An 18,880-nucleotide genomic window follows, 5' to 3' on the forward strand; every position below is an offset into this window, starting at 1 on the left:
TGTGGAAACAGTACAGCTGTACTTAATTTTTCATGCCCTGCTTCTGCACTTGAACTTAGCTTTTGTTAAATCATGACTCGGTGTAATATGTCGGGCTTTGTACTTCGTCTGAGGTTGCTAAGGACCAGATTTGTATTTATTATGGCCTGATACATAAAAAGCTGACAGGGGGTATACTTTCTTTTTCACCACGATCACATGTCCATTCAGGAGAATTATTAAAGCAAACAGAATGAATCTAACAATAGCTGGCGTGCCACAGCAAAATTCATATAAATTCAAAGGGGCTTTTAATGCACAGTTTCAAGTTTATTCCTAAAATGTCAAACTGTTCAGTTAGACTTTGAATAATCTTAAAGCCACAGTCATTATACTGCAGGGTCAGTTAGGGTCCCTCGAACCAAAACCATCTAATCCTACAAATCCTTTAAATGTACCCTAATAACTGTGGAATGAAAACCTCTGCCACAACACTGCAAAAATTCCTCGCTTTTTAAAAAGTGTACATTTTTCGTGACACGTTGCTGAAAATGGGAGACCATTTTTCCTAATTATGACACATTTTCATTGCCTTGTGCAGTAAATGGTTGGAAGAAAAAGCCTTCCTCACACCTCTCCACTATTTCCACCTGCTCATCTACTGTCTTTGCTTCCCAGCTTGCTTTTGCTCCATGCTATTAAATGACGGCAGCTGGGCTAAGCTAAGTCAGATCCCTGCCAGAAGCCCACCAGGACCTCAGTGCCAAATAAAACATTTAGCTGGAGCTCCAGTGCCACTTGACAGCAGGCATAAAGGCATCTGGAGGTTAACGTTAGGTAACTGAGAGGATGATGGATCCTTCCTTCACCGCTTTAATAATTCCAGGCTAAATATCTGCATCTGTTTCCTTCTGTCTCTCTCTGTGTCTGTATGCCCCCCCCCCCCCTCCCCCTTTGCCATTTCGCTCTCATCGTGCTTCTCTATCTCTGCTGCTTTCTCTCCATCTCTCTCGCTCTCTCTCTCCCCTCCTGTCCTCCTCTCCTTCAATCTCTATTTCCCGCTTGCTTGGTCTCTGTGTCTCTTTATGAAGATGTATATTCAAGGATTTATTTCTTTTAATGCTGTGCCAAAAGTTGATCCTCTGCACAGGAGGAGGCTTTAAAGAGAGCGTCGTCGTGGGAGGGTGAGGGGCATTTAAATTAAGATTGCGGTAAATATTTTCCGCATTCTGACAGCAAAAAGAGTCAAAAGAAAGTGACGGCCTTTTGTAATCATGGCTGTAAGTCAAATTTTTGTGGGGATGCTTTCAAAAAAATACAACACTCTTGGCTGCTTGCTACAGGGCACTGAATGTAACTCTTTCCATGCTATTGCACAGCTTGCCACTGACCATCTGTGTCTCTTAATTTGTACAGTAACGATAGGGCTTTAGGTCAGAAGAATAATGAATTCCTCTACCAAGAGAATTACAATGAAATATAAAAAGGTGAATTTATTGGACCTTTCAGGTTCAAAGTCACCACTGCCCTTCATTAGGAAAGCTATGCTTCTAGTATTGTGGCTCTGGTCAATAATACATGACTCCATATGGGTTTAAACAGAGAGAATTAATGAGCATTTCATGCAAGGCAGATTACTGAGGTGCACACCAGCTTCTGCCAACAGCGTGTCTTCACGCTTTTGTTATTCTCTTGCTCCCTCTGCAGATAAATGAGAAAAATACACCTAAGAAGTTAAGCCTTATTAATCACACTTTATCCTTATTTTTTTCTTTTTTACACGAGAAACACTAGTTATTACTAACTGATACGATTACACATTGTTACATTGCTCTGTCAAAGGCGCAACCACACTTAACCGTGGCATCTTTGATCATATTAATTTTGCATGTCTTCTTTTTCCAAGCTTTATTTGGGTTATCTAGGCTCTCTAGGGCCCAGTGCAATATGCATGATTAGTCTGTTATGGTAAGAGGCAAGAGTTAAGCTCTTCAGCAGGACCCTCCCCTCCACACACACACACACACACACACACACACACACACACACACACACACACACACACACACACACACACACACACTCATTTCAGCATAAGTGGCATCAGAGCTCATCAACCAGTTATTGCACAAATCATTAAACCGCTAACTGTTCCAGAGAAAAAAATTGTTTGTGTGTGTTTTTTACAACACTGATATTTAAAAAATTAAATTTCAATTCTGCCTAATTTATTATGATAATATCATAATAAATTGTGTAGCTGTTCTTGTTATATGCTTTTTGCTTGCAGACTCTCCCACTGCTTCCATGCACACAATCATTAAAGTTACAGATAAATTTCACTGATCAAATTAATTATTTTATCCTGTATAGTAATTAGAGCAGCTTTCTTCATTGTCATCTTTTCTTCTCTTTAGGGGGTTACAACATAAATGATGTTATGTTCTACTGGACCAGAGGAAATGAGTCTGTCAGTGGTTTAGACAGTCTCCAGCTGGCTCAGTATACAGTAGAAGACCACTACACATCTGTCTCAGAGGCCATCTATGAAACTGGTAACAATGATAACCAAAACCATTGTTTAATTCTTTAAAAAGCAGTGTTTTGTTACTAAAGACTATTGTGCATTACATCAATACATGTAAATGTACTAAATTTTAGTGTATTTATTGTCTTTCTTCTTACAGGCAATTATCCCAGGCTTGTCTTCCACTTTGAGCTGAAGAGGAGCATTCTGTACTTCATCCTGGAGACCTATGTCCCCTCTAGCCTGCTGGTGGTCCTCTCATGGGTTTCATTTTGGATTTCCTTGTCTTCTGTTCCAGCACGTATTTGCATAGGTATGGGATAATCCATTTTTCTGTTCATTCAATCATCAGAATCAGATTTAGAACATTTCTTTTTGAGCAAATGTCATATATTTTTGCACTGCAACTTAAGCGTTACTATTGCTGCTGTGTCCTGCTCTCTGTCAGTCATCATAGTAAACCTAAAGTGACTGAGATGCAATCAAAGTGTAGACTTTCATCTTTAGTTAAGAAGTTAAATGCACCATCTGCAATTTCTGATGGGCTCAGATGTAACCGGACAAATTAAAATGCTTATTTTTAACACTGTGTTGAGTATTGTTTTGTAATGGTTGCCAACTGATGGACCTCACCAGAGGATTCACAAAGGGATTTCTCCTTTGTGATAGTTTTGACTTTTGGAATTTTCAGCTTTTACTCAGTGAAGCTGAGATCAGGGACTTACTGGTAGGTAGTGTTGATTTTCAGTTTGTGATTTTAGATGATCATTTCTTGAAGTTGTATCTAGTGGAAACATCTAAGCATGTAAATTTTCACAGTAAGTGAACCTGGACTGGTTTAGTCTCACCCGGACCTTACTCCCCCCCCCCCCAAGCCTTGCCTCCACCTGTAAAATGACTCTGTGAGCGTAGCTCCGTAATCCTCCACCTTAGGGTGCCTGCTCTGGAACCTGGTGTCGGGTTCCCTGGCTGCTCCCCCATCTGGCTAAAGAGACTTTTTCCTTTTGGACTCTGCTGCCGCACTCGTAGTGTGACTCTTGTTTTATGTTTTCATGTCTTGTGACTATTGCTGAGATAGTTCTAGCCTAGTTAGTGCTTCGTAGTTCTGCTTTTGTTCATAGTGTCCAAATATTCTAGTATTGTATCTAGTAACACTGAAGTTTTTGCCTGCCATAGAGTGAGTTCATTCAGTTTCTTAGCCCCCTGAGTTTGTACCTCCGAGCCTCCATGTGGTGTCTGAGTCCTCTTCCCTGTATTGGCCGCCCAGTCGTGACAATCATTTGCTGTTACATTCATTGCACACTAAGGTGCAACTCAGTGCAGGGTTCGACTTGGATAATACTTATGGATTGTGTTGTCCATTCAAATATCCCGCCTCGTTTCATTTTCTTTACAAAGTATGTCAGCATATTGCCAGGAAACACGAAAACCATCACCTGAGTTTCCATTGGTAAAACTGGTGCTATGAAGAGCAAAAGCTGGATTATTTTTGTATTTTTATTTTTTTGTTGAAATGCATTGGGTTATCAACATTTAGCTTTTTATTGGCATTTCTGCATTTACAACCAATAACTCCCGTTCAAAGCTGACCTTGGCCTGAGGCTAAGTTAAAAAAAAACAAAAAAAAAACGTGGTTTTCTTTTTAGGTCTTTAGTGGTTCATCAAAGAATCCTACTTGACCACTGTCTGTGTTCTGTGCCAGGAGTGACCACAGTACTGACCATGACAACTCTGATGATGGGAGCCCGGACATCACTACCCAATGCCAACTGCTTCATCAAGGCCATCGATGTGTATTTGGGGATCTGCTTCAGCTTTATCTTCGGAGCACTTATTGAGTACGCTGTGGCCCACTTCTGCACCCTCACTCACGCTGATGCACACATGCTCATGGTGAGATACTCCTGGATGTACTTACATTAACTGTTGATTGTTGTGGTCATTACTGTTGTCACAGTCATTGTGTTCATCATGGTGGTCGCTGTCATTGTCATCGTCATCATCATGTCACCATGAGCATTTTGGGGTAAGTTGGATTTCTCGGATGTAAACGCATTGTTTTTGTTTTAATTCAAACCTAATCTTTCTTCTCTATCTTGCAGTACGGCCACCGAATGTACGACTTTGATGATGAAATGAACGGCATCGTCACCACCATCTCCACTCACTCCAACAGGGCCAAGAGGCGCAAGGAGCCCGCTGCAACTTCTCCTTCAGTTCCCGCCTCAACAGAACTCGCTGTCAGGCCCTCTAGCCCCTCGGGCAGTGAGCCCAAGCCTGAGGCGGCACCTCCAGAGCACACCAACTGGTGCCTCACTGTTCTGGCCACCCTCCGCAAGATTCTGCGCGCCATACACTGTTGTCATGTGGAGAACCCCCACCATATAGACAACTACTCCAGAGTCACCTTTCCACTGTCTTTTGTCATTGTTAACCTACTCTACTGGACATATTATCTGTACTTTTAGCATTTGTTTAAGTGCTGCATATGTCCAGGAGAGTTTAAGATGGAGAGTGTTAGTAGACAATAAGTGTACCTTACTGTACATACGTACAGTAAGTGTAATTCAGGTGTGTTTTGGGTTGAATGTGTAAAACTTCTACATTTGGACTCATGAGCGAGGTCGCATTGTCATATGGGATTGTTCTGGTGGAAAAAGGGAATGCTCATAATTGCAGCTCCATTTTAAATATTAATAAGTACTCAAACTATGACATTGCTTAAAATTTGATGGAATTGGTTTTGATAAAAATTGGCCTACCTGACTATGACATGGTGATATTTTATAAATTCTGTCACGCTTTAATATTTATTTTAGGATGGAGCTGTAATTGAAGGCTTTATGACAGAATTCACCTGTGCTATTGAGTGTGAACAAATTCACATTCCACTTTGAGTCTCTTTTATGATGGATTGATCATTGATATTTTACAACTCCTGTTTCTGCCTGCAGGCACAACATTTAGAGTGAAATAGCAAAAGTAACAGATGGCAGAAGAGGGCTGAAAACGACAGGCAAGGGAGGTGGAAAAATCACTACAATGGAGCATGTGTTGAGAAATATAAACCTCCAAAGGACGAGCTTTCTACTCATTGTTGAAAGCTCTCATTCTTCTGTGTCCTTGTGTGAGTTATTTTTAATTCACTGCAGTACTGTTTCTCCCAGCCTGCATATGACCCTTTTTTCATTTCTATAAATGTAGTGGCCTTGGATACCTTCAGTTGTATTCTGGAAATCTGGCTATCGTGAACAGTTTAATGGCACTTGTCACGGTATGAATCTGTTCTGCTATTTCATAAAGGGAAGCACACCTGCACACTCCAAGATATGGAAGTCCAAAGGGATCCATGTTAAATAAATAAATATCAAATTACAAATGAAAATTCATGTTAATAAATAGAGTGAGATTTTATATATATATGTGCTCGGCCTTTAGATGTAGAAATACTCTTTACTTTTGTTAAATCCCAGCCTAGAGTATGCTAGCCAGCCAACCAGCTAGATTAGCTTCTCAGTCTTCTCAGTCCAGATTGTTATTTTCTTTTTCATCAAATTGCTAGATTTTAGAGCGCTGACTAATCTTGTGAGTTCAAAAATAAAATGGGCTTTTAAACATATAACTGCCAGCTAGCAAGACTGTTGTAGGAACATAATTTCTATAGTCATGTGAAAAAAAGAAAAAAAAGAAACGTTCACAGGAGTCTTTACACAAAAGTGTTCTAGAGATAAATTCAAGGCCACCTGGAAGCTAAAGCTTGGCTGGAATTGGGTCATTGAACAGGACAATGATCACAAGATCACCAGCAAGTCTCCAGCAGAATGGCTGGAAAAGAAAAGAACCAAGGTGTTTTGACTGCACAACATTCAAACTTGACTGAAATGCAGTAGTGGCACCTTAAGAGAGCTGTAATGGAACTAAATCAATATTGTACAGAAGAGTGGGTCAAAATTTCTCTGTAAGAGGCTGAAAAAAGTTCATACTGAAAATTATTATTTAATTTTTCACATGAATAATATGTTGTCTTCTTCCACAGCAGTTTTAGTAAGAAAAAGTATTAATATCTAATGAAAAACTTAACATGAAATAAAGCGTCATTGAAAATGGCATCCTGTAAATCACGTTGTAGAACAAAACATTTCTTATAAATTATAGTAGCTTAATTTTAATAGTGTCTGAAATAATCTCATTAGATCATCTGTATACTTCAGTTTATTTGTATTATTATTTATTTATATTGGAGCTTTTGGGTTTCCATACTAACTGGCAGGCATAATGGAAAACACAGGTGTAAATATAAAGGACAGCAGACATATACCAATACAGACAGGTACTATGTTACAGTGATAAATATATGCAGTATTTCTCTCTCTATGGGTTGGCTAGTAGTGTTTTCACTGTGGTTTTTCAATGGATCGGACAGTTAAAGTGTTAAAATTTTTAAGATGGATTTAAATATGAAATGGATAAAATATTTAAATAGGATGTTGTCATCTGAAAGTTATCTAAATGGAAAATACATAGAAATGTTTGAGGTACTGTTGGGTCAGAAGTTTATATACACTCAACGTTGGCATGGATGTCAAGGTAAGTTTGGGGTTTTAATCATTTGTTTGAACTGCTCTTTTTCCAGGGTGGAATGATTGTGTATATGATACATCTTTAATAACTTTAAAAAGCAAGACTTTTGTGCAGTAGCGTAAACCACAAATTTTCAATGGGGCTGAGATCAGAGTTTTTGGGAAGCTCATTCCAGATGTTCAGTGTTAGCCTGCTTTGTCCCATCCAAAACCTGTTTTGATGTGTGTTTGGGATCATTGTATTTCTGTTGTACATCCAGTTGTATCCAAGTTATAATCATCTCCTCCTTTCTTTTTTGTTCTATCCACTTTATGGAATGTATTAAGACCCTTGGCAGCACAACAGCCCAAGAGCATGATGCTAGCACCACCGTGCTTGGCTAGTAGTATAGTGTTCTTAGCTTTAAAAGTCTCACATTTTTTTATTGTGGCTAAATAGCTCATTTTTTGTCTCACTAGACCATAAAACCTTTCTCTAGAAAGCATTTGTATGTGGGCAGCTGGAAAATTGGATGTGAGCTTTTGAGGCAGAGGCGTTTTTTTTTTTTTCAGATAGCACCCTCTTAGTCCATGGTGATATCAAACTCACTTTACTGTCGATAGTAACGCTGGTGTCCCAGCGTTTCCAGTTCATTGCAAGCTTCTTTCTTAGTGGTTTATTAGTTGTTCCTAAACATCCTAACTAATTTACTCTCATTTAAAGGTGAAACTTTGGGCCTTCTTTCTGACCTTGGCAAATTAGTGAAACATTTGAACCTCCACTGATATAAAGTTGATTGACCTGACAATCTTGGAATCTGCAGTTTATAGAAATGGTGCCAAGAGACCTTCTTGACCAACTTGTGTGAATCTACAATTCTCTTTCTCAGATCTTCTCTGAGTTTCTTGGACTTCCCCATTTTCATGAGTACTGGTCAATTGAATGAGGGCTGTCAAAAAAAAAAACTTTTTGTCAATGATGATCACGAACGAGAAGTTAATAGGCCTTGGCCATGTCAAGTTAAAAGACATCGGAGAACCTTGAGCGGCACTTTGAATATTTGAATGCATGCTTTATATTTGAGCCTTTATGTATAGGTTTGAGGCTGTGCAGATTTGCAAATATCTAAAGAAATTCAAACACCCAATTCTTGTTTTTTTTTTCTTTACAATCATTAAAGATGTTGTACAATCATCCCACCTTGGAAAAGACAAGTTTAAAGAAAACCTTAAAAACACAAAATGACCCTCATGAACATTATGAGTGCATGTAAACGACTGTACTCAACTGTGGAACTCTTCAGTTTTGTAAACTGTTAACTCTCAACTGTTTCAGTTGAGATGATACAGCACATTCTCTGTCAGCGTTGTGAACCAAAGAACCAAAGACTTCAATTTAATTCAACCATTCCTCTTCGTTTCCCTTTAGTTCCCAAGAGATTTTTCAAGTTATGTCATGTTTGTTATTCATTGAAGAACTCTGAAATAGCATGAAGTTCATATTTCAGATAGAAAACAGGATTCAGTTGAATATCAGAGGTGCATGTTTATTTATTGCTCAGTACTCAGTATTGCTATGACATAATCTCACTCATTTAATATGAAAACTGGTACAAGTTTCACCATGATACAAGTCTCAGAGGTTCCATTTCTAAGAACTACTTCTCAGTGTGCAGTGACGAGCTAAATTGTTCATATTTGAATGTGCTTCATTTTAGCTTCTACTTCTCCTTTTAACCATTTTTGAATATACCATCAACTACCAAACATTTTGATTGATCTTTGTCTGATTATAATACAAAAGTAGGATATTTTTTTGTTTATGCTCTTCCTGCATGATTGTCAATCGTATCTTTTGTTTTTTGTTGGGGTTTTTCCGTTGCTTGATTTGTTTTGGTTCAACATGATAGAGAGGAATCATCACTAAAGAGTAAGAAAAGACTGTTTCATGAACAAGATGTATATTTTCATTTGATTTGGGCTCTCATCTGAGTTTAAAGTAAGAATCTGCTCAAACTTCTGTTTTCTTTTTCACTTTTTTTCAAAACTTTGAAAGAAATGAATGATCTGTGACTGTGTTCTCTGGACGCACTGATCTGGGGGAAAGGTTAACGTGATAAAACATAGACTGCCGGGTTTTATATAATATGGCACCACAGTCATAGTTCTGATAGTAATCTTCTCAGTGAAAAGTACAAGAAATGAATGCCAATATGGAGCCAAAGAACCACAAAAGCAACCACTGAAGCATCTTGTCAGTGTGGACGCACAGAGTCGTAAGGTTGTCCTAAGGTATGGCTCCACAGCTGCAACTACAATGTAAATGCCTGTTTGCTCTAAATGGACAGCATTGTTGACGGTGAAGGTGCAAACAAGATCGTTTGGACATGTTTGGAGCAACAGTTGGACTGCCCCCCCCCCCCCCCCCCCCCCCCTCCCTTTCTGTCCTTTTGTGGGACCTGTCAATCTTCCAGGAGACACTGGCTATTATAACAGCCTCACAGTTCTTGGGACATCTTCATGTACAATCTATTTATACACTATAGTACCATGTTAATATAGACTTCAGTTTCCTTATTGTAAATAAATAGTAACACTATGCATGTTTAGTCTGTGTATGAATATGAATGATAGCAATAAAAAAAAGAGGTTTAACGTGTTCATTGTTGACACTCTTTATACAGCTATAGTATAGTAACTATAGTAACTATAGTGTTGTGTATGACTATGGCATCATCAACCAACACAGCAGTCTGAAAGTCGCATCATTTTCCAGAATCAAAATTACAAATGCAGAATCAGAGACCAGCTAGCCTTCAGACATGCAAATGTGTTTGTGTTGCAGATGTTTGGAATGCCCTCCAGCTCCCTTAGCTCTGACTCAGCAGAATACCGAGTGAGGTCGTCTCTCTCTCTCTCTCACACACACAAACACACATTTCTTTAAAGGGGCGAATTCAGTAGGTTGCTTTTCTTTAAAGACATACCAAGCCACTTTGCTGTTTGGTGCTTCCAATTGGAAATTAACTGAATTTTTAAAACATTTTCATCATCTAGAGTAGAGAATTTGGGCAAACTATTAAATAAGTCTTCAACCAACTTTTTAAAAAAAAGTCCAGATGCTTTTCTTTCCAAGCTCCTTATACTATTAAATAAATTATTTTTTATTAAAAGGGTGAAGAAAAAAAGTATTTCTGCAGCAGAGTCCAGCTTTGGAGGACTGAGTGTATATGTTTGTGTTCTTTGTAAATCTAAAGACTTTTTCATACATGCATTACGCTGCACTGCTTGTACCACAACAAATCTATTAGAAGTTAGAACTACAGTTGATGTAGATGTACACAGTTACTCACAAAAAATAAACATAAATGAGATCTAAACAGGGTCGAACCGGGCAAAAGTCTTTCATATACTGTTACAGTAATATTAAAATGAAAATTGGTGGATATTTTAAATATTTAACTTTATTTTCCTCAGGGCATGAATGATAGCTCTGATCCAATCAAAGCCAATCAAAGCTGACATGGCTTTGCAGTTGCACTTCAGCACTCAAGACTCATGGTTGCCAGCTTGACTCTGTTAGGCATTTTCTGCAGCTTCAGGTTCTCCTCCACCATTTATATATCATGGGTTTCCACAGTGACACAGACTACATATCTTCAGCAGGAAGTTCTCTAGAACATTTACAAGAAAAAAAGTCACGTCTTGGCTTTGACATATCCAGCAAAACATTATCACAACCTTTTAGCATGTACTGAGAATACTGAAAGATGTCAGAACAAGTGTGCTCCAAGCAGCATTCAGTCAACTAGCACCAACTAACAACACGAAGCATGCGGTCATATAACTACATGCAGCACCATAATGCATTCACAAGAGCTGGTAAACAGCATGTTATAGTGAAGATGTGGAAACAGTAACTGGCTCTTATGATCCACTGTTTGATTCTCAGGAGACTGAGATGTTGTTTGAGCGTGAGCTAGCTAAAATAGTACAAGTCTATCAGTTTAATTGCATTTATGTAGTGACTAATCACAACAGCAGTCACCTCATGGTCTACAGAGAAACCCCAACAATCAAACAACCACCTTTGAGCAAGCACTTGGAGACAGTGGGAAGGACAAACTCCCTTTAAACAGGAAGAATCCTCCAGCAGAACCAGGGTGGAGCAGCCTAACCAACCAATTAGGTTGATGACAGCAACATAAAAAACAAACAAACAGAGCACACAAAGAAATACTAGAAACAAGGATTTTACAACCCTTACTCATCAAAGGGTTTTTCTATATTGCTCCTTTTATAGGCAAAAAGAAGCGCATAGTGGTCGATCAAAAATAATGTTTAAATTAAAGGTTTTCTGATGAGAGTTCAGTTCCAGGTATTTGTTTTAATGCATCATACAAAAGGTAAAATTAAGTTCATTTTATAAGTTAAGATCCATATCAGAGCTGAATAAGGATGCAAAGCGGGGGCTTATTTTGTGATCAACAAGTTATCAAAGTTATGTTAAAGTGAAGTGATCCACCCACTGTTACATCCAATTTCAAAACAGCGTTGGGTGTAACAGTTCCATAGTAAAGTATTTTTGTCATCACATTATATTTTTCACTTTTCTACAGTAGATTGTATTTTAATACTGTGGATGAAGTAATTACATTACAGTTACAATTATGTTGTTACTTGTGTTAAACCAGTTTCTCAACTGGACAACAATCTCTGTAAAAATAACATCTTTCCTTACAGTCAGTGCATCATTTTTTTAGGGTGGCTGTATGCCTCTCGGAACTATCGCTTATATCAGTGTAAAAACTGATAAGATGAGTCATAGTGTGAAGCCTGTTACCCTCCCCACAGGACTTGGAGCCTGAATCTGGACTGAATGAGGCTGAGAAGTGGAAGGTTATCACAACATCAAAACACATCTCAGGGTGGTAGATTCGAGGATGTAGCAGCCTGAGTGAGAGCAATACAGCATTTGTCTCGACAGAAAACTCCCACGGGAATATAAAATAATGTGTGCAATTGTTTTTCCTCACAGTCTGTGGAATATCAATAGTGGTCCAATCAGATGGAGTGTAGCAGGAGATAGAGGCTGCGAGTAATTGCAATCTAGCTGAGCAGATAAATGTCGTTTGGGTTTACTGACAGACAATTGAGCATGCATTTTAGAAGAATGCAGCGAATTGATGTGAACATTTTTGATGCAACAAGAATTCCTGCTTTGTCTTTAAGTCCAGCCACACTGGCCACTTTGTGTCTCTGCATCCAAAACCCTTTAAAGATCCTTGAACGAGAAAGGTGTGACATGTCCGTCATTAACTAATTCTGTAAACAGTCACACTCTTTAACCTCCTCAAACCATGGCGTGTTCCTTTCTCCTGCCACCAGGGCGTGGTGCTCAATGTCGCCACGAGATGGCGGTATAGAACCACGATTAACCATCACACACATCCACTGCAGTGCGAGAAGAGCTGCACTGTGCAGCAAACCATAAAAAGATTGACTCGCATGTTGGTGCACTGAGAAATCGCTATTATAAAAATGTACTGACCCGCTCCCCTCTAATATTTTAAGCCAATTACATGTGTGGAACTTTGTTGTTTTGCTGTTGTGCAGGTTTAGTGTTTGTGTCTTCAGGGAGCCGCAGGTTACAGTGACAAGAGAAGACATGATGCTCATTAAAATGGGGTTCAGCTTGTGTGACGGAATGGTTTAAGCAAATTATGAAGCTGAAAATATGACTGCAGCGTTAATAAGAATCTTAATGAATTGACAAGATTGATTGGTTTGAAGTTGCTCGTTTATATTTTTTGATGTATAAAACTGAAATGAATCCTTCATAGAAAGAAAAGAACTGTCAAAATGCTGCTCCTGCTGCTGCAGTATTTACCCTTTATAAGAATTTCTTACTATGTTTATGAAATGAATAAGCTTGCATCCAGTTAATGAACTGATCACCATAATAAGCATCCTCATTGGTGTGATTGCTGATTGCTATGCAGTCGCAATTACGCTCATGTTGTCTTTTTGATTTTTTTTTTTTTTGCTAACCTGCAGCTCAAAATTTTTCATTTTATTGATATGCATGCAATTTGATGCTGTTTGCTTCGTTTTCATGCATAAAATGTGCATAAATCTGCATTTTTCATGAGATATCCTGAAAATCACGAAGGCACTTTGCTGCTAATTCATATGCTAAACTGTGCACAGTCCTTTGCACGGTTCTGTTATCTATTTTTCTTTTTTCAAATGATTTAATTAAATTCCCTGACACTCATGCATTAGTCACTGTATACTGCATGACTAATTTTAATAGTATCGCATACTGATTTGTACCTGGGCTTTCTATGATAACATATACAGTTTATTTAGAGTTAGATAATGCATTAAGGTCTTTGGAGGATCATTCAGTCTACTTAAAACACAAAAGACAAGTTTGAACCTTTGACGTCTATAGTGAAGGAATCTGAACCCATTATGGTTTTTGCTGAGATTGTTTACGACTGTTTCCCTTAGAGGGAAAGGTCACTGCAAATCATCACACACTTGTTTTGAGTGATCACTTTTATCCTGTGGTGAAACATTTGTATCCTGTTGTGTGTGCTGGCTATAGATCAACATGTTAAACCCTTCTCTCTCCATCAACATTATCAAAACAACAAATGACTGAATATATTTTAGAAAAATGGTCTTTCAGCCCTTCAAGAGAATTACAGCGACTTGAAGACTGGCCAACACTTCACTAAGACATGTTCAAGGGGAACAGTAACCCTTCGTCACCCATATTATTATCTTTTTAAATGCCCATAACTGGAACAAAATTATGCAAAGTTCCACTGACCACAATTGTAACTCACCACTGGCATTCAGTAAAAATCCAGTCTGAACCTGCTTATTACTGCACAGTGACGAGGTCTGGATGAGCTAATTATTAAGACGTATGGGTTATTATTATCATTATGTCTATAATATGCTGTCTAAGGTTCACTTTCTAAGGTGGCCCTATCATTCTCACTGTACTGTACAAGAATATAGGCTACCACACACCAGTGGAATTTTTAAATGATCACCACTCCACACTCATTGAAGTATTTGATGATACAACCGTGTGTAAAATAAAGTTTTCACAGGACTCTCTGCAGTCTCATAAAAAACACACAGCTTATGATTCATCAGCTTGTAGAACAACCTTTAGCAGTAATAACTTGAAGTTCTTTATGACTTTAACCGTCTCCTACATCATTATTTACAACATTGATTTAGTTCATGGAGGTTTTGAAAAATTAGTTGACATCTGGGCTTTGACTGGATCATTGCAGGACCTTGATTGTTCTCTTTTTCAACCATTCTGTTGAAGATTTGATGTTATGATTGGGATCACTGTCCTCGTTGCATCACCCAATGCAGGCCAAGCTGAATCTTTTGAACAGTTGGCCTCAAATTGGTTTTTGGTTCATGGTCAACTCAGTGACTGCAAGGCACCCAAATCACCTCATGGGGACCCCTGCTTTTCAGAAAGAAGAGGTTTTCTCCTAGTAATCCTTCCAAGCATAACATTTACTTACTTAAGGCCTGTATAGTCTGAGATGTAGCTGAGATGTTGATGCTTTATCTTTTTAAAAATATATCTATAAACATTTCTTAAGAATTCCTGAGCGTGCCAAGAGTGTAGCATTGTGTTAACATACACCTGAATGCTTCAGCAAAACGCTGCTTTTACAGGGGCAGTCACACATGCCGATGATCACTTAATTCAAGTGCATTAATTTGATTACTGCTACATATCCTTCTTAATTCATATAGAAGCAGTGAGGATATAGCCTGCTTAGTTTTTTAGAGTAAAGTATATCGTTAGCTTCATAGCATAAGTGCCTAAGTCATTGACTTAGTCAAATGACTTAGGCAATTATGCTATGAAGCTAACGATATACATGTTTTCTTGTGTGCTTTTACTGTAATGCATTGCAATCTATTGTAGAAATCAACTTCAGCTGCATCTGCAACTCAGTCAGTACCAAAAATCAGGTAAAGCATTATATAAAAAATAAATAAATCATAAATCAGCTTCTCAGTAAATACCTCATTAGACGCAGTTTACCTGAAACGATTAAAAAATGCAAAACCAGAATCAATAATTCTTGCTGAGCAATCAATCAGTGAAAACTGCAATTTAAATATTACTGACTATATACAACCAAGTGCCTGACAATTAAGCTGAATTATAACGATAAGGAAATTATACAAGAATATAAGGATTTTGACAGCGAGAGGGGGGAAAACCAGCACGTTAGAATATAAATATAATTATTCACACAGTGATTAAATGAGACAGTAAAACAGAAATGAATTCCAAAATAGAACAGCTCAGGCACAAGTACCTGCTAACTGCTCTGTGCCGCAGCACTTGAACTAAAAATAACTTTCCTCACTTCTTGTGGTCCATTCCGTGTCAATCAGATTACCTTGCAATTTGCAAATTTGGACCATTGGGGCCATTACCCTGCAAATTGAATTTCAATCAAACCTTTTAAGCGTTAGCTCACTATGTGTAACACACTCCCCTGTTGTTCATGGACTAAGCGCTCTGAATGGGGGAGTCTGAGGATCTCCACAGGCTACTTGGAGGACTTATAAAAGGTATATATGGAAGGTATGTAATTATTAAAGCCTGAGTTGATGGACATCCGTGTACAGGCTTGTTACCATAGCAAATAGGAAACTTGAAAAATCAGTTGTCATCCATAGGACTGGGAGACTTTTCATCTTTTGTGCACTGTGTCCCAAACAGTACACTTTAAACATGGTGAAGGTTTCTCACATGAATCACAGATACCAGGAAAACAAACCAGATGACAACCACGTGGAGACAGTTTTTCAATTTTTCTTGTGATTTTCATACTATTATAGCAAATATTACTAATCAGATTATTCATGTCTCTGTTCTTTGCAATAAACCCTGGCCGTTTCATTCTAGCATATTATTACAGTCTGTATTGAGTCTGTCATGACTTTGTCATTTAAAGTCACTTATGTAATCATGCTGTCAGCTCTGTGAGTGGCGACTAAAGTGTGTTTACGTCCAGACTTCTGGTATTATGCAAGCTCATGGTAGGTGGCAGTACATTCACACAGCTCTACCTTGAGAGACAAAGCATTCATTTAGCCACCTTTCATTCGTGCAAATAAAGGACACGCAGAGTGGCTCCCTCTGGAAACAAACAAATGAATACTTTTAAACTAAACACTCTAAAAGATTTGTTAACTCAATGGATTCTTTTTCTCACCTCAAATCTAATATAAAAACACCCCCCCCCCCCCCCCCCCCCCCCCAAAAGAGGTTGGTGTGGTCTTTTTGTAATACAGGGGAAAACTTACAATGTGTAATTTGAAACAGACAGTGGGTGAATGTTCTTCACATGCACATGCAGGCCAGAGTGTTGCAAGTGCACCTGTCAATGCAAACAGTCCATATCCAAAAACAGAGCGGTCATAGAATGAGAAGATGAAGAAGATGGATGGATGTATGGAGGAACTGAAATGATGCTCTGATCCTCAAAAGGGCAAACAGAATGGAACCATGCCTTCTTATATGCACGAAGGAAAGCATAGACATCATGGATGATGTGAACATGTGACATGAACAATCACAGTGAGAAAAGTTGTACAGTATCTGCAGGAGCTAAACAGAATACAGATGCCATTCACTGTATTATTTACACTGTGACTTCCCTACTCTGGCAGGTCAAAGTGAGGAAAAAGCACAGCTGAACTGCACCTTTGCGGTTCCTCAACCGACTCAGTAATGCTATTTTGCTGTTATTATAATTTTTTTCCACTAGATGAAAGATGAAAATGAAGCAGCGCTGCCACTTAAATACAAAGCCAAGAGCAGCCTGTCTTTATGCCGGACACATGAGCATTTCAAATTAGTCTGGAACCTCGTACTTGCGTTTTTAATCAACAAACTCAGACCAAAATCCGTCAATGCAACTGGACTGAGTTGGCCTACAACCAGTCAGAGCAACAAAGAGCTGCAAACCGGACACGTGTAAACTGATTACAGCAGACAGAGATGTCAGTCTTTGCACCCACATTAGATAAAGGGGTGTAACTAGCATGGGCAATGCTGAGTGGAATCCGTCTGAATGGGAGACACTCTCTGGTAGAGCAAATGAAACAGAGCTCAGCCCCTATCACTTTGTATTTCTTGTCTTATCTGCAGCCAACACCAAGACTCCCTGTGCAACACATTGGACTTGTCATAGCGCGAAATGTATTGGTGTAATTAACAAAATTAATGACCACTTTCTCATATTCAGGTGACTCAGGGAGTCTTACTGCTGAACCCGGGTGCACAATTTGTACAGCTGTTGTGAATGTTATTAGCAATATGGGTGCTATGATGCAAAAATGTTAAAATGTCTCCTCAAAAAAAAAAAAAAATCCAGTCAAATCAATTAAAGACATAGAAATAAGAGAAATCATTCATTGTGATTTAACAACTAAATTGAAATACAGTGTCTCTCTTGTACTGCAAACTCCCTCACATAAGCATATGAAATGATCAAAGTGATCGTATTCATGCAGCAATTACTAACACTTATATGATTTTAAAACATATTACAATATAACAATTCAAGCTCAAACTGGAACTTACTCTTCAGGTAAAATGACTTTCTGAGACTACTGAATACCATCAACCTGAAATCATCCTAAAAGAGTTACATTTCATACGTAACAATGAAAAGCTATACAGACTTAAAGGGAAAAATACAGAATACACAGTCAGACTGTGAGGAAGCCCTGCCAGGAACCCTAGTTGCTTAAAACAACTTGGTTTGTGGGGTTTGTTAAAAGTGCAGAATTTAAAAGTAGCTACCACCATGTTTTTGCCAGGGTAGGAGGACAGACTAACTGATGAAAGGCAAGCAGTACAACAACTCACTAACACTGCAGTTTTTGCTCTTAATGTGTACTATAGAGCATGTTTTTAATGGAAGGCATTTGAACATGCCTTGTTGTTTGCACAAATTCATTCTTCTGTCATTTGGATGAGTGATGAAATGTTTCTCCCGGTGAAAAACATCGTGTCCAGCTTGAACTAAATAAACTTTTTGGGGGGATTTCCTTATGTAACACAGTAACAAGACTTCCTAAATGAATTATACTAATGGACCAATTGGTTTGATTATAGGAGCACAGTGGTGTGTTTAAATGAGACAGAGACAGAAATGTGAATTTAAAGAATAAGCCAGCTTTAGTGAACCGAACCATAAGTTTGGCCGCCACAGTTTAACGGTACTTACAATTATAAAAAAGAAAAATCACTAAAAACTAAAAAAATACATAAAACTACCAGGATAAAGACTTGGCCAAGTGTTAGTTCTCAGTTCTTAATATTGGGTGTAACCAGGTAAACTGACATCTGAACCTTTCTAGAAAAAAACAGATTACTCAAATTCAATTTCCATTCAAATAAAAATCTCAAACAATTCACTTTTTGTAAATTGCAAAATAAAGACTGTTCCAAACATGCATCTGTTTACTCACTGCAACTACTTTTAGCTCAGAAAACTGCTGAAAGTAGCTGAACTTATCCACAGTAGGGTTTGTTGCAAGCTTATATCCAGTGCGTTTTCATCTCAAAACTTCAGTCTCTTATAACTCTCCTCCTCATGTCAGCAGGTAACTACACACACAACAACGCAGCAGACACAAGCAGGTGGGCGGGACACACACACTCTCTTTCCTGACCTCTATCATTTCTTACAGAGGTACCCTCATTTTATCTGGGTCATATCCTCCCCTCCTGCCC

The 18,880-nt window shown here is 38.4% G+C and overlaps 1 protein-coding gene across 1 annotated transcript in view; it reads left to right on the top strand.

Moving 5' to 3' along the window:
- Window positions 1-4,974, top strand: part of LOC308388481 (gamma-aminobutyric acid receptor subunit pi) — a gene marked incomplete at its 3' end in the record, with an annotated part of 56,723 nt that extends 51,749 nt beyond the window's left edge. Inside the window, exons 6-9 of the mRNA XM_080869234.1 lie at window positions 2,397-2,534; window positions 2,667-2,819; window positions 4,209-4,399; window positions 4,609-4,974. Coding sequence (XP_080725360.1) covers window positions 2,397-2,534; window positions 2,667-2,819; window positions 4,209-4,399; window positions 4,609-4,974 — 848 coding nt within the window. The remainder of the gene's footprint in view (window positions 1-2,396; window positions 2,535-2,666; window positions 2,820-4,208; window positions 4,400-4,608) is intronic.
- Window positions 4,975-18,880: the final 13,906 nt, after the last annotated feature.

This window comes from Rhamphochromis sp. 'chilingali', assembly GCF_963969265.1.
Source record: "Rhamphochromis sp. 'chilingali' genome assembly, chromosome: 20".
In the NCBI taxonomy this organism is placed as follows: domain Eukaryota; kingdom Metazoa; phylum Chordata; class Actinopteri; order Cichliformes; family Cichlidae; genus Rhamphochromis; species Rhamphochromis sp. 'chilingali'.